The sequence below is a fragment of the Eleutherodactylus coqui genome, chromosome 12 (genome assembly GCF_035609145.1).
Source record: "Eleutherodactylus coqui strain aEleCoq1 chromosome 12, aEleCoq1.hap1, whole genome shotgun sequence".
NCBI classification, from domain to species: Eukaryota; Metazoa; Chordata; class Amphibia; order Anura; family Eleutherodactylidae; genus Eleutherodactylus; species Eleutherodactylus coqui.
Genome location: NC_089848.1, coordinates 109,777,879 through 109,793,809, shown reverse-complemented (window position 1 = coordinate 109,793,809; position 15,931 = coordinate 109,777,879). Strand labels below are relative to the sequence as shown.

Genomic DNA, 15,931 nt, shown 5'->3' with positions numbered 1-15,931 from the left:
TCATGAGAACTGATAAAGTTATGTTAAAATGAAGCCGCCATTGTTTATCTGGTGTAATTCTCTTCCAGTTTGATATATCACACACCGACCTTCCCATTGGAAAAAGTAGAGTTGAATCCAAGATGGCGACATTCAAAATGGCCGTCACATTGGTGACTGGGCCATTTTGAGGAATGGTTTTCCCCGTAGCTTGTATGCAAAATCACATCACCTTCTGCTAAGCAGTTTCCACCCCACATGAGTGATTCCACACTTTTGAGTCGGCCTGTATTCTCTCGTACACTCCACAATCCATGTGTGATAAAGCTATCCACCTATATAATAAGACAATATATACATATAGAGGTTTATGGGGTTTTTTTTACACTTTTTCTATTTTCTGTAAAAGATATAGAACAGGCCGGTTTGTGACAAACTAGAGCTACATTTTAGGAATGTTGGAGTAGCGGCTATTGGCGCCGTGAGAATATAGCGTTCTGTAAGCGGCCAGCTCTTGCTTCAGCTGCCTGTTCTCCATTACCAGCATGGTGTTTTGGCCCTCCAGGCATCTAATGTACTCCTTCCTCCTGAGTCGACACGCCTTCGCTGCTTCCCTGCAAGCGGTGAAAGGCAAAAAATACAAAAAGAACAAACGGTACATGCGATTAATTATATAAAATACAATATCTTACAAAGACATAAAATAGTTTGTATCATGATTTACACTCCTGAGACCCAAACAAATAGGACTTCTTCCCCAGACTCATCACAGTCCATCTCGGAGTCCAAAATGCAACCATTTCAGGCTGAACGCCTCCAACCAAGTCCGAAGCCAAAGAAAAAGTCAGTCTGCTTTATGACAATATAGATCCTTGAGAGCCTTCAGTTCCTCAATCAGAGTCTTGTTTTGGTTCTCAAGTACCGCCACGCGATTCTCAAGACACTTCACGTATTCCTTCTTCTTTTTCCGACACTCCCGCGCGGCTTCCCTAGGACCAACATAAAATACATAACTATGGCAACCACCACATAGAGGAGTACGGGCGGCGGTGGCCTCCACTTTCACGCTGATCTCTTCTGATTCAAAGTAAACATCAAGGACGCCGGCGATGAAAGTGAAAACAATACCGCCAGAACAGGATGACAAATACTGTCTCAACGTACAGAAGCAGAAGGGGATCAAGGCCGTGATGATGGCGCAATGCAGATTCCCGGCCAAGAAGCACAAATTTCAACATGCATGATGGCAACAGAAGCAAAACAAACTGCATGCGAAGATGAGAAACACAAGTATGAAAGGAGGCCAAGAAGCCACACGGGAGACTAAGGGCAGCCAAAGGCACCAAAGACACCGGCAAAGTCCATGCAATAGAGAGGAACAAGAATGAAGCCAAGGGATTGCCAAAGGAAAACACAAACCCTACCTGACACCCACGTCAAGGCTTTCTAAAGGGTCAGAGTTAAAGCAACTCCAGTCCTGAGGCAAATTCTGTCCCGGGACCAGAGGGGATGTATATTATCTGCTATGTGTCCCTCCAATATGTCTGTTCCAGACCCCGTTTTCAGATGGCAAAGATGGGCGTTGCAATTTTCTACCTACTCAATACACACGTCATGTAGTGCATCAGTAGTCTAACTTTACCACCGCAGTGTGAAGAGTAGGTAGTATGTGGATTATATTGGTGATCTTGGCCAACTGGAAATGGAACCCGGCACCGGAGGGACAACGGCACAGAAGACCAAGTGTAAATAATTTAACTGCCCCTAGTTCTGGCACAAAGTTTTGCCCAGGGAACCTAGAGTCATTTAAATTTAGAGGGTAGTCATATATAATATAGGTGGCAACTGTATTCAGAAGGGGTATTTTGCATACTTTTCCCAGAAAGTATTGCCCTAAAATTCTCTACTACTAGCTGGATCCCCTCAAGGAGAATCAGAGCCTTTCATGAGTGTTAGCGTTAGGATCATGGCTATAGCACTAGCTTCCACCGCGGTCATGACATTGGATCGACTGTCTATCTGGAGATATCAGGCCTGCAAGTCTGACATATTGATAGGAAGGAGACCACAGTGCTTGCCACCTTCCTTTGTAGGCTTCAGCCACTTCTGTGATACAACAAACATTTACTTGGGACCACTTTTCCTGAAGTAGACAGCTGTGACAGAAGTCCATGCTATACTCCTATATGTTTTCAATGGGGCTAGCGCTGCTGCCGCTGGCCCCATTGAAAACACTGGCAACATCGCAGCGTTTTTCTTGCGCTGCGAGGCGAGTGTTTTCACTCGCTCTCGCAGCGCAAGAAATAAAAACGCCAGTGGGTGTGAGCCCTTAATGTTTCTGTTGGTTGTTGTACGAGGGCTTGTTTATTGCGGAACATCCAGTAGTTTTTATTGCACTCTTTTGGAATCCATATGACTTTTTGATGTTTTCTTGCAGACGGGATGACTGAAAAAGCGCAATTGTGGCGTTGTGTATGTTTGTCCTGACCACATTCACTGTGCGGGATAAAACTGCGTTCCTTTGATAGATCAGACTTTTACTAATGCAGCAATACCGAATATGTATTTGGGTTATTGTGTTTTGATTAGAAATATGGGAGAAGGTTTTTTCTAATTTTTAATACCTTTTATTTTTTCCTAATAATTAATAAAATTTTTCTAATGTTTTACTTATTTTGTTTAGTGGTTTGATTGGCAATCAGCTGTGGCAGCCCTGAGGGCCTTCAAAAGACCCCAGACTGCTATGGCAACTGAATAGCACCTCGTGAGCTCAAACCAATAGGGACATTTATGCTGATGGCGGCTGTTGTGGGTGGGTGCCAGCTGCCGATCCTGCTCCATGTAAATCCTCCACTTTGCCCCAACAGACGACGTTGGGGTAATAAAGGATCGGCCATGCTGAAGAGTTTGTGGAGAGTCAGGGAGATGGATGTGCAGCCGACTGAAGGGGTACGGGGGGCTTCTACATTGCCACGACCAGTACATGCACAGTGCTATGTAGGAGGCTATGAGACACTGAACTTGGGCTCACGGCTACGTGGTCTTTCACGGTGAACGTGATCTTCTGTACGTATCAGTTACCTATTTTTCATTAGTCGCATCTCCCTTTTTCGTGTCGCTTCTTCTGCCATGTGCTGAGGAACAATTAAGCCTGTGGATGAAGCCGCCATAACTATTCCCTGAGGCAGTCCAGAGCCCGGAGTGTGTATCTGGTGTGCCGGCATCTCTCCCGTGGCAGCTGCAAGGTAGAAAACAGAGATTACTGGTGGTCTGGTCTTATCGGTCACAGATCGGTACAATTATGGTGTGGAGCTTCACCTAATGTCATTATAAACCATACTGATGTACAATGAACGGCCCCTTCATCAGACCCCCATCTAGCAGCACTTTGGACTCCTTTGACCTGCAGAGTTGCAGTAATTCATTGTGTTGTAGAGTCCGCTTGGTAATGAAATCCTCCTTCAGGAATATCGGCCCCTGCGGACAGGAAGCTTCTTGTAGTTCCCACAGATTAGATGGTGGTGCTGACATGTTGTGACCGGCTGACAGGAAGGGGTCAGCGATTCATGCTGCTTGTGCCAAATTCTGACCTCCCATCAGCAATAGAAATCTGGACCCATCTGACCAGGAGATGCTTTTCCGCTGCTCAGTGATACAAGTTTTGCACTCTTTTGCCCGCTGGAGTCTTTCTGTTTCTCTTAGCCACAATGGGTGCTGGAACCGGTCGCTTGCTGCTATACCATCCGTGCGGAGGAATGGCGAGTTGTGCGTTCGGACACGTTAGTTGGAGCTCCAGCGTTGCATTCAGCTGACTGTGCAGCCTGTTGGTCAGAACGATTCCTGACATCCTCCTCCGACCCCTTTCAGTGATGAGTTGTTTCCGTCCACAGGATCCCCTCTTGCTGGATGTTTTCCTCGATCGCGCCATTCACTGTATACTCTCCACATCGTTACATGAGAACCCACCACGGTTGGCAGTGAGACCCCGGCTAGTGTAGCGTCGATGACTGGCCTTGTTGGAAGTTGCTCCGATCTCTGGATTGACTAATGTGGATTCACATGGCAACTGATCCGTGGAAAACTTGTCCACTCTGGGTTATGATGATAATTTCCATACAGAGAAGCCAACTGTGATAAGGAGGGCTCCAATAAAGGGTCCGGGCCTCTATTAAAGGGGCCATTCAGTGTACATCTTGTTGAATTTTTAGCTCTCAGATCAGTATATATTGAACTAGAGGAGTGACAGGAGTCTCTGGCAGGGAATTACTACACAGCTGTTACACAGCCCCTCCCCCACACCACCAGATGACATCATATGTCACTGCCGATGTAACAATGCTTACTCATGCCAAACAGCAGTAAACGCATGATGTCATCCCTCAAGAAAAGTTCTACAAACTCCTCAGTAGAAAAAAAAAAACTAAACAAAAAACAGACTTTGCGGTTAGAGGTGTATGTGTTCACACTTTGCTCATACGTTACTGAATTTTCTGACATAGGAAATCCGCCATGTACTACAGTAGCAGCCGAGTGCATGAGATCTGATCCACATTCTGTGGATTATACGTTCGTCTGGGAATAACGCAGCAGATTTCACCAAATATTGCATCTCTTCCAATGAGGAAATGAAAGACACAAGCGGAGGTTTCTCATGAATTCACTGTAGATTTTGGAATTTCCTCTGTGAACAGTCTTGGGCCTCGTTCATCAAAGGTATCTAAAAGACAAACTGCCTTTCTAAACCGTAACAGCCAATCAGAGTTCAGCTTTCATTTCTGAAGCTGCTGACGTCAAATGAAAACTGCTCAGTGTTTGGTTGCTACGGGCAACATGAAGTTTCTCTTTTTGACACATTTGATGAATGAGGCCCGTTATGTATCTAGATACTAGATGTACTATATCCATTATATACACTGTATCCGCAGCTACTAAATGTAATGTATATATTATATACACTGTATCCGCAGCTACTAGGCGTAGCCATTGTCTACACTGTATCCACAACTACTAGATGTACCGTATCTATCATATGCACTGTATCCAAAAATATTAGGCACACTGTATCCATGACATACACAGCTACAATGAAAACAAAGATCTGGTACCGTGTTAGCCAGTAGAGCAAAATGTGATTGTTCTCAGCAAGAGAAACGACGTAATCTTGTAGATATGATACCTTTTAATGGCTAACAAAAATACAGCGAGCTTCCGAACCAACGCAGGGTTCTTCTTCAGGCTTATGGATTGGATCTGAAGAGGCATGCATATTTATACACACTTATAACATACATACTTATGACAAGGCACAGATATGGATGTGATTGGTTCACACTTAAAAGGAATTCTGCAACAGCAAACAAACTTTTTTTGTCTAGGCCCTGATAGCGGAGTGAAAGTTTTATGGTCCCTAAATTACTATTGGAGGGGGGGAGGTCAGCAGGCTTGAATTGCTACAAGAGATACAAAAACATTTTTAGCTAAACACTGATAAGGGAGTGAAAGTTTATGGTCCCTGAATTACTGTTGATGGGGGTCTTATCTGTATAATAAATGTCTCACACTTCCCATTCACGCATAAATCCTGGGGAATAGTTTAACCCAGTATTCAGCGTGTCAAAGGTTGTTATCAATTTATATTCCCAAATTCTTCTGTGGTTTTGTGACTTGAAACCGCCCTTCAATATCAAAACTCTCATATCTCCTATGTCATGTCCATGGCTAGAGAAGTGTTCGGCCACAGGTAATTCTCTTTTTTTGTGTTCAATCGTGTGGCGATGAGATCTCATCCTGGCTTTGAGTTTCTGTCCTGTTTCTCCAACATAAAGAACCCCTACAGGACATTTACTGCACATGATCAGGTACACAACATTGGACGAGGAACATGTGAATGTCCCCTGGATCTTATAGTCCTGCTGTGTGTTGGGGATCCGTATCCTGTCCGCAGTCAGTATATGTGAGCAGGTCTTACAGCTCCTTACATTACAGGGATAAGTTCCTTTTTGTGTGTCAGAGGGTAATGCACTCCTGATTATAAAGTTCCTCAAGTTAGGAGGTTGCCTGTAACACAGAAGCGGAGGGTCCGGGAATATGGTTTTCAGACGGTCATCCTTGTGCAGGGTATGGTGGAGTTTTCTTGCGGTTTTCCTTAGTACCTCTAGTTGCGGATTGTAGGTCACTACTAGAGGCACACGATTGTTTCTTTCCTTCTCCTTGTATTGGAGTAGTTGACTTCTGGGTATCCTGGTGGCTCTGGTGATTTGGTCATCAATTGAGGTGGGATGGTAGCCCTGATTTATAAATGTTCTTTTAAGATGGTACAAATGTTCCTCTCTGTCTGTTGGGTTGGAGCAGATCCAGTTATACCTGATGGCCTGGCTGTAGACAATGGACCTTTTGATGTGTTTAGGATGAAAACTGTCCCATCTGAGGTATGTGGGCCGATCAATCGGTTTTCGGTATAGGGATGTCTGTATTGAGTTGTTTGAAATCTTTATGGTGGTGTCCAAAAAGTTGATTTCTGTATGCGAGCAGCTTAATGTCAGTTTTATGGTGGGGTGGAATGCATTGAATCTTTCATGGAATTTTATTAATTCTTGTTCGGTGTTGGTCCAGATGATCATGATGTCATCAATGTAGCGGAAGTAGGACTGTGGTTTGCTGGGGCAAGAGGCCAGAAAGTCACTCTCCAGTTTTGCCATAAAAAGGTTGGCATATTGCGGTGCCATTTTACTGCCCATGGCGGTCCCCGTGAGTTGCAGGAATATCTCTTTGCCAAAGAAGAAATAATTGTGTGTGAAAATGAATCTTGTGAGTTGTAGCACTGCATCAGAGGCGACCCCATTGGCCTCAAGGTGCGCCTGGCAGGCAGTCAGTCCATCCTCGTGTGGGATGTTGGAATACAAGGATTCCACATCCATAGTGGCCAGGATGGTGCCATTGGGGAGGGGACCTACGGTTGACAGTTTGTTCAGTAGGTCCGTGGTGTCTTGCAGGTAGCTGGTTGTGTTTCTCACCAGTGGTTTGAGGATGCCTTCCACGCATCCTGAGATTCCTTCAGTCAGGGTTCCCACACCTGAGATAATCGGCCTTCCTGGGTTGCCAGCTTTGTGTAGTTTTGGAAGCATGTAGAATGTTCCCACCTTGAGGTTCTCCGGTATCAAGTCCAGAAGTTTTGTGGAGCCCACAGACAGGCTTCTGATGACCCTTCTCAATTCCCTCACATATTTCTGAGTCAGGTCTTGATTCAGTTTGGTGTAGTATCTGGTGTCCATCAGCTGTCTGTTTGCTTACTTTTTGTAGTCCGATGTGTTCATGAGGACTATAGCACCACCCTTATCTGCAGGCTTAATGGTGATTTCCTTGTTGCTCTTAAGTGCATGGATGGCCCTTCTTTCCTGCATATTGATATTAAATGTTTCACTTCCATGCTTGTCCAGTATAGTGGATTGCACCGCATGCCTAAAGGAGTCTATGTATTTGTCCAAAGTGCGATTCCGAGCAGGAGGGGGCGTCCAATCAGACTTCTTTTTGGCCCCAAGTTTATCCTGTGTTTGCGTGCTTGAAAGGCCTGTGTCCTCCTTATCATGAAAGAATTCTTTCAGTCTTAGTCTTCTGAAATATTCCTCCATGTCACTACAAAGTTCTGTTTTGTCAAGTGTTTTAGTGGGACAGAATGAAAGTCCCCTGGAGAGGACACTGAGCTCCACCTTACTGGGGTTGTGAGATGACAGATTGATAACACAGCTGACTTTACCTTTGTCCGTGTCCCGTTGGGGGTTCTGTTCCCTCCCGCCAGACTCGGGGTGCTCCTGATCCGTGTTTGGGTACAGGCCGGCTTTGAGTCGAAGTCTCTGGAGTTTCTTTTCCTTGTTCTGAATAAGGCAGCATCGTAGTGTTGTATAAAAGTGTTGCATTTCCAGGTTCACGTCCTCTGTAAGTGTATTTCTTAAAGTTTGTATGTCCATAAGGGCCCTATTCTTGTTGCTGTAGAAGACATGGATAAGGTGATTCCGCAGTCTCTCAGAAGTCCTGTAGCAAAGACGTTGTGCATAACGAGTGTTGTAAGTGTGCAGAGTTGGGTTCTTTAGGCAGAGTCCTTTGGGAAATAGATGTTCCTTCTTGCATCTGGTTAGAAAGAAAATGTCGCTGTCCAGTTGTGCCAACTTCTTCAGAAGATGTTTCAGTTCCATTTTTGTACGGTACATTCTGGTATCCTCCATTAGGTATAATGAAAACAAAGATCTGGTACCGTGTTAGCCAGTAGAGCAAAATGTGATTGTTCTCAGCAAGAGAAACGACGTAATCTTGTAGATATGATACCTTTCAATGGCTAACAAAAATACATGATGTAATAATAGCGAGCTTCCGAACCAACGCAGGGTTCTTCTTCAGGCTTATGGATTGGATCTGAAGAGGCATGGACCCTCCGCGTCTGTGTTACAGGCAACCTCCTAACTTAAGGAACTTTATAATCAGGAGTGTATTACCCTCTGACACACAAAAAGGAACTTATCCCTGTAACGTAAGGAGCTGTAAGACCTGCTCACATATACTGACCGCGGACAGGATACTGATCCCCAACACACAGCAGGACTATAAGATCCCAGGGACATTTACATGTTCCTCGTCCAATGTTGTGTACCTGATCATGTGCAGTAAATGTCCTGCTGGGGGTCTTTATGTTGGAGAAACAGGACAGAAACTGAAAGCCAGGATGAGATCTCATCGCCACACGATTGAACACAGAAAAAGAGAATTACCTGTGGCCGAGCACTTCTCTAACCATGGACATGACATAGGAGATATGAGAGTTTTGATATTGAAGGGCGGTTTCAAGTCACAAAACCACAGAAGAATTTGGGAATATAAATTGATAACAACCTTTGACACGCTGAATACGGGGTTAAATTATTCCCCAGGATTTATGTGTGAATGGGAAGTGTGAGACTTGATTGCACAGATAAGACCCCCATCAACAGTAATTCAGGGACCATAAACTTTCACTCCCTTATCAGTGTTTAGCTAAAAATGTTTGTGTATCTCTTGTAGCAATTCAAGCCTGCTGACCTCCCCCCCTCCAACAGTAATTTAGGGACCATAAAACTTTCACTCCGCTATCAGGGCCTAGACAAAAAAAGTTTGTTTGCTGTTGCAGAATTCCTTTTAAGTGTGAACCAATCACATCCATATCTGTGCCTTGTCATAAGTATGTATGTTCTAAGTGTGTATAAATATGCATGCCTCTTCAGATCCAATCCATAAGCCTGAAGAAGAACCCTGCGTTGGTTCGGAAGCTCGCTATTATTACATCATGTATTTTTGTTAGCCATTAAAAGGTATCATATCTACAAGATTACGTGGTTTCTCTTGCTGAGAACAATCACATTATACACAGCTACTAGATGTACAGTACCCATTATATACACAGTATCCACAACTACTAGATGTACCGTATCTATCATATGCACTGTATCCAAAAATATTAGGCACACTGTATCCATGACATACACAGCTACTAGATGTACAGTACCCATTATATACACTGTATCCACAACTACTAGATGTACAGTACCCATTATATACACTGTATCCACAACTACTAGATGTACAGTACCCATTATATACACAGTATCCACAACTACTAGATGTACAGTACCCATTATATACACAGTATCCACAACTACTACATGCACAGTACCCATTATATACACTGTATCCACAACTACTAGATGCACAGTACCCATTATATACACTGTATCCACAACTACTAGATGTACAGTACCCATTATATACACAGTATCTATTTGTTCTGTATTCATTATAGACACTATATCCATCATATACACTGTATCCACAGCTACTAGATGTACCATATCCATCATATACACTGTATCCACAGCTACTAGATGTACCATATCCATCATATACACTGCATCTGGTTGTACTGTATTTATTATACACACACACTATATCCATAGCTACTAGATGTACCGTATCCATTATATACACTGCATCTGGTTGTACTGTATTTATTATACACACTATATCCATAGCTACTAGATGTACCGTATCCATTATATACACTGAATCTGTTTGTACTGTATTCATTATACACACCATATCCATCATATACACTGTATCCACAACTACTAAATGTACTGTATCTATTATATACACTGTATCTGGCTGTATGGTATTCATTATACACACTATATCCATCATATACACACTACATTCACAGCTACTAGATGTACCATATCCATTATATACCCTGTATCTGGCTGTACGGTATTCATTATACACACTATATCCATCATATACACTGTATCCACAGCTACTTGATGTACCATATCCATTATATACACTGTATCTGGTTGTACTGTATTCATTATACACACACTATATCCATAGCTACTAGATGTACCGTATCCATTATATACACTGTATCTGGTTGTACTATATTCATTATACACACTATATCCATCATATACACACTGTATTCACAGCTACTAGGTGTACTGTATCCATGATATAAACTGTATCCACAGATATTATGTACTGCATTTATTATATACACTACTAGATAAACTGTATCCATCATATACACACTGTATTCACAGCTACTAGTTGTACTGTGTCCATTATATACACTGTATCCACAACTACTAGATGTACCATATCCATTATATACCCTGTATCTGGCTGTACTGTATTCATTATACACACTATATCCATCATATAAACACTACATTCACAGCTACTAGATGTACCGTATCCATTATATACACTGTATCTGGCTGTACGGTATTCATTATAAACACTATATCCATCATATACACTGTATCCACAGCTACTAGATGTACCATATCCATTATATACACTGTATCTGGTTGTACTGTATTCATTATACACACTACATCCATCATATACACTGTATCCACAGCTACTAGATGTACCATATCCATTATATACACTGTATCCACAGCTACTAGATGTACCATATCCATCATATACACTGTATCTGGTTGTACTGTATTCATTATACACACTATATCCATCATATACACACTGTATTCACAGCTACTAGATGTACCATATCCATCATATACACTGTATCTGGTTGTACTGTATTCATTATACACACTATATCCATCATATACACACACTATATTCACAGCTACTAGGTGTACTGTATCCATGATATAAACTGTATCCACAGATATTATGTACTGCATTTATTATATACACTACTAGATAAACTGTATCCATCAAATACACTGTATTCACAGCTACTAGTTGTACTGGGTCCATTATATACACTGTATCCACAACTACTAGATGTACCATATCCATTATATACCCTGTATCTGGCTGTACTGTATTCATTATACACACTATATCCATCATACACACACTATATTCACAGCTACTAGTTGTACTGTGTCCATTATATACACCGTATCCACAACTACTAAGTGTACTGTGGAGAGCAGTAATCAGTGGCCCCGGCACTCACACCACAAGTTGCCCCTCAGCAGTAATCAATGGTCCGCACTCACTCCACTTGTCGCCCACAAGCAGTTATCAGTGGCCGGCACTCACCCCACATGTTGTCCCCCAGTAGTCATCAGTGGTCGGCACTCACCCTACTTGTCGCCCCCCAGCAGTAATCAGTGGTCGGCACTCACCCCACATGTCGCCCGGCTCGGTGTGTCCGGTGATGACGCACTTCTCCTCTGCTGACGTCAATGTGCATCTTGTTTGCGGTGTAACATTTCCATTTCCCTGCTGTAACCAGATTCCAGGAAATCACATGACGTCAGCGATTGCGTCAGAGGGGAGGAGGCAGGGCAGCAGTGACAGCCGGGAGCTCCCCCTCCGCCAGTGATCCGGGGCCCAAACAACCAATGAGGTTGCTGGAATAGTGAATCAGAACCAATGAGGTTGCTGGAATTGCTCTATAGTGCCGAACTTGAGTGTACTATAGATATATGCGAGCCTCACAGCTGCCGATCACCCAGCCATGCTGGGATTTGTAGTACCGGGGCCACAGAGAGTGGTGCTGGTTGTCTCAGCGCACTAGTGACGTGCAGATCAGTGACTGTAAGCAGAGCACAGGGAGAAGTACATGCTGGGAGGAGTAGTGCCACAGACACATCCGCTTACCATAGTCGTCTCTGGTGACAGCCATGTCCCCGCCGCAGCTCTGTCTCTACCACTGCTGACACCGCCTATTAATGTGTGCGGCTGCTGACATCATCATGACGTCATTGCCCTAAATAACAAACTGCAGGGTGGCTGAGGTCATCCCTCACGACATGTGCCGGTAGGAGAGGAGAGGGATGGGGACAAGGATCATGTACTGCTGTGCTGATGGCCGAACCCCCAAATACAGGCTGATGGGGTCTCCTGGGACCCTTTCACTGCTGGACAGATTACATGGACTCCAAACACAGGGAGGAAAATCAGGAGTTTATGGTTATTCAAGGGTAACATTCTCAAGACCTGTAGTATCTATAGTATATATATATATAGCAGGAGGGGACACATTATACACTGAGCCCTGTAGTATATATAGCAGGAGGGGGCACATTATGCACTGAGCCCTGTAGTATCTATAGTATATATATATATCAGGAGGGGGCAGATTATACACTGAGCCCTGTAGTATGTATAGTATATATAGCAGGAGGGGCACATTATACACTGAGCCATGTAGTATGTATAGTATATATAGGAGGGGGCACATTATACACTGAGCCCTGTAGTATGTATAGTATATATAGCAGGAGGGGCACATTATACACTGAGCCCTGTAATATGTATATAGTATATATAGCAGGAGGGGGACACATTATACTCTGAGCCCTGTAGTATGTATAGTATATATATAGCAGGAGGGGGCACATTATACATTGAGCCCTGTAGTATGTATAGTATATATAGCAGAAGGGGAACAGATTATACACTGATCCCTGTAGTATGTATAGTATATATAGCAGGAGGGGGACACATTATACACTGAGCCCTGTAGTATGTATAGTATATATATAGCAGGAGGGGGCACATTATACACTGAGCCCTGTAGTATGTATAGTATATATAGCAGGAGGGGCACATTATACACTGAGCCATGTAGTATGTATAGTATATATAGGAGGGGGCACATTATACACTGAGCCCTGTAGTATGTATAGTATATATAGCAGGAGGGGCACATTATACACTGAGCCATGTAGTATGTATAGTATATATAGGAGGGGACACATTATACACTGAGCCCTGTAGTATGTATAGTATATATAGCAGGAGGGGCACATTATACACTGAGCCATGTAGTATGTATAGTATATATAGGAGGGGGCACATTATACACTGAGCCATGTAGTATGTATAGTATATATAATCAGGAGGGGGCACATTATACATTGAGCCCTGTAGTATGTATAGTATATATAGCAGGAGGGGGGCACATTATACACAGAGCCATGTAGTATGTATAGTATATATAAGAGGGCAACACATTATACACTGAGCCCTGTAGTATGTATAGTATATATAGCAGGAAGAGGGGACACATTATACACTGATCCCTGTAGTATGTATAGTATATATAGCAGAAGGGACACATTATACACTGAGCCATGTAGTATGTATAGTATATATAGCAGGAGGGGACACATTATACACTGAGCCATGTAGTATGTATAGTATATATAGCAGGAGGGGGCACATTATACATTGAGCCCTGTAGTATGTATAGTATATATAGCAGTAGGGGAACAGATTATACACTGATCCCTGTAGTATGTATAGTATATATAGCAGGCGGGGGCACATTATACACTGAGCCCTGTAGTATGTATAGTATATATAGCAGGGGGGGCACATTATACACAGAGCCCTGTAGTATGTATAGTATATATAGCAGGAGGGAACACATTATACACTGAGCCCTGTTGTATGTATAGTATATATAGCAGGATGGGACACATTATACACTGAGCCCTGTAGTATGTATAGTATAAATAGCAGGAGGGGAACACATTATACACTGAGCCCTGTAGTATGTATAGTATATATAGCAGGAGGGGGCACATTATACACTGAGCCCTGTAGTATATATAGTATATACAGCAGGAGGGGGCACATTATACACTGAGCCCTGTAGCATGTATAGTATATATAGCAGGAGGGACACATTATACACAGAGCCATGTAGTATGTATAGTATATATAGCAGGAGGTGGCACATTATACATTGAGCCCTGTAGTATGTATAGTATATCTAGCAGGAGGGGCACTTTATACATTGAGCCCTGTAGTATGTATAGTATATATAGCAGGAGGGGTACATTATACACTGAGCCCTGTAGTATGTATAGTATATATAGCAGGAGGGGGCACATTATACACTGAGCCCTGTAGTATGTATAGTATATATAGCAGGAGGGGGCACATTATACACTGAGCCCTGTAGTATGTATAGTATATATAGCAGGAGGGGGCACATTATTCACTGATCCCTGTAGTATGTATAGTATATATAGCAGGAGGGGGCACATTATACACTGAGCCATGTAGTATGTATAGTATATATTGGAGGGGAACAGATTATACACAGAGCCCTGTAGTATGTATAGTATATATAGCAGGAGGAGGAGACACATTATACACTGATCCCTGTAGCATGTATAGTATATATAGCAGGAGGGGGCACATTATACACTGAGCCCTGTAGTATGTATAGTATATATAGCAGGAGGGGAACAGATTATACACTGATCCCTGTAGTATGTATAGTATATATAGCAGGAGGGGGCACATTATACACTGAGCCCTGTAGTATGTATAGTAAATATAGCAGGAGGGGGCACATTATACACTGAGCCCTGTAGTATGTATAGTATATATAGCAGAAGGGACACATTATACATTGAGCCCTGTAGTATGTATAGTATATATAGCAGGAGGGGGCACATTATACACAGAGCCATGTAGTATGTATAGTATATATAGGAGGGGAACAGATTATACACTTAGCCCTGTAGTATGTATAGTATATATAGCAGGAGGGGCACATTATACATTGAGCCTTGTAGTATGTATAGTATATATAGCAGGAGGGGGCACATTATACACTGAGCCCTGTAGTATGTATAGTATATATAGCAGGAGGGGGCACATTATACACTGAGCCATGTAGTATGTATAGTATATATAGCAGAAGGGGAACAGATTATACACTGAGCCCTGTAGTATGTATAGTATATATAGCAGGGGGGGCACATTATACACTGAGCCCTGTAGTATGTATAGTATATATAGCAGGAGGGGGCACATTATGCACTGAGCCCTGTAGTATGTATAGTATATAAAGCAGGAGGGGAACAGATTATACACTGAGCCCTGTAGTATGTATAGTATATATAGCAGGAGGGACACATTATACACTGAGCCCTGTAGTATGTATAGTATATATAGGAGGGGAACAGATTATACACTGAGCCCTGTAGTATGTATAGTATATATAATCAGGAGGGGGCACATTATACATTGAGCCCTGTAGTATGTATAGTATATATAGCAGGAGGGGGGCACATTATACACAGAGCCATGTAGTATGTATAGTATATATAGGAGGGGAACACATTATACACTGAGCCCTGTAGTATGTATAGTATATATAGCAGGAAGAGGGGACACATTATACACTGATCCCTGTAGTATGTATAGTATATATAGCAGAAGGGACACATTATACACTGAGCCATGTAGTATGTATAGTATATATAGCAGGAGGGGACACATTATACACTGAGCCATGTAGTATGTATAGTATATATAGCAGGAGGGGGCACATTATACATTGAGCCCTGTAGTATGTATAGTATATATAGCAGAAGGGGAACAGATTATACACTGATCCCTGTAGTATGTATAGTATATATAG

The 15,931-nt window shown here is 42.7% G+C and overlaps 1 protein-coding gene across 6 annotated transcripts in view; it reads right to left on the bottom strand.

Annotated features, from left to right (window-relative positions):
* Positions 1-342: 342 nt before the first annotated feature.
* Positions 343-15,931, bottom strand: part of CREM (cAMP responsive element modulator) — a 66,595-nt gene continuing 51,006 nt past the window's right edge. The window contains exons 1-3 of one of the 6 annotated variants that reach the window (XM_066585679.1): positions 12,145-12,220; positions 3,061-3,217; positions 343-968 (exon numbers count right to left, since the gene is read on the bottom strand). In XM_066585679.1, coding sequence (XP_066441776.1) covers positions 824-968; positions 3,061-3,217; positions 12,145-12,169 — 327 coding nt within the window. In that variant the 5' untranslated portion in view covers positions 12,170-12,220 and the 3' untranslated portion in view covers positions 343-823. Of the gene's footprint in view, positions 969-3,060; positions 3,218-11,580; positions 11,886-12,144; positions 12,221-15,931 lie in introns of those variants that run through there. The other 5 variants (XM_066585675.1, XM_066585678.1, XM_066585677.1 and 2 more) reach the window with 5 other exon arrangements.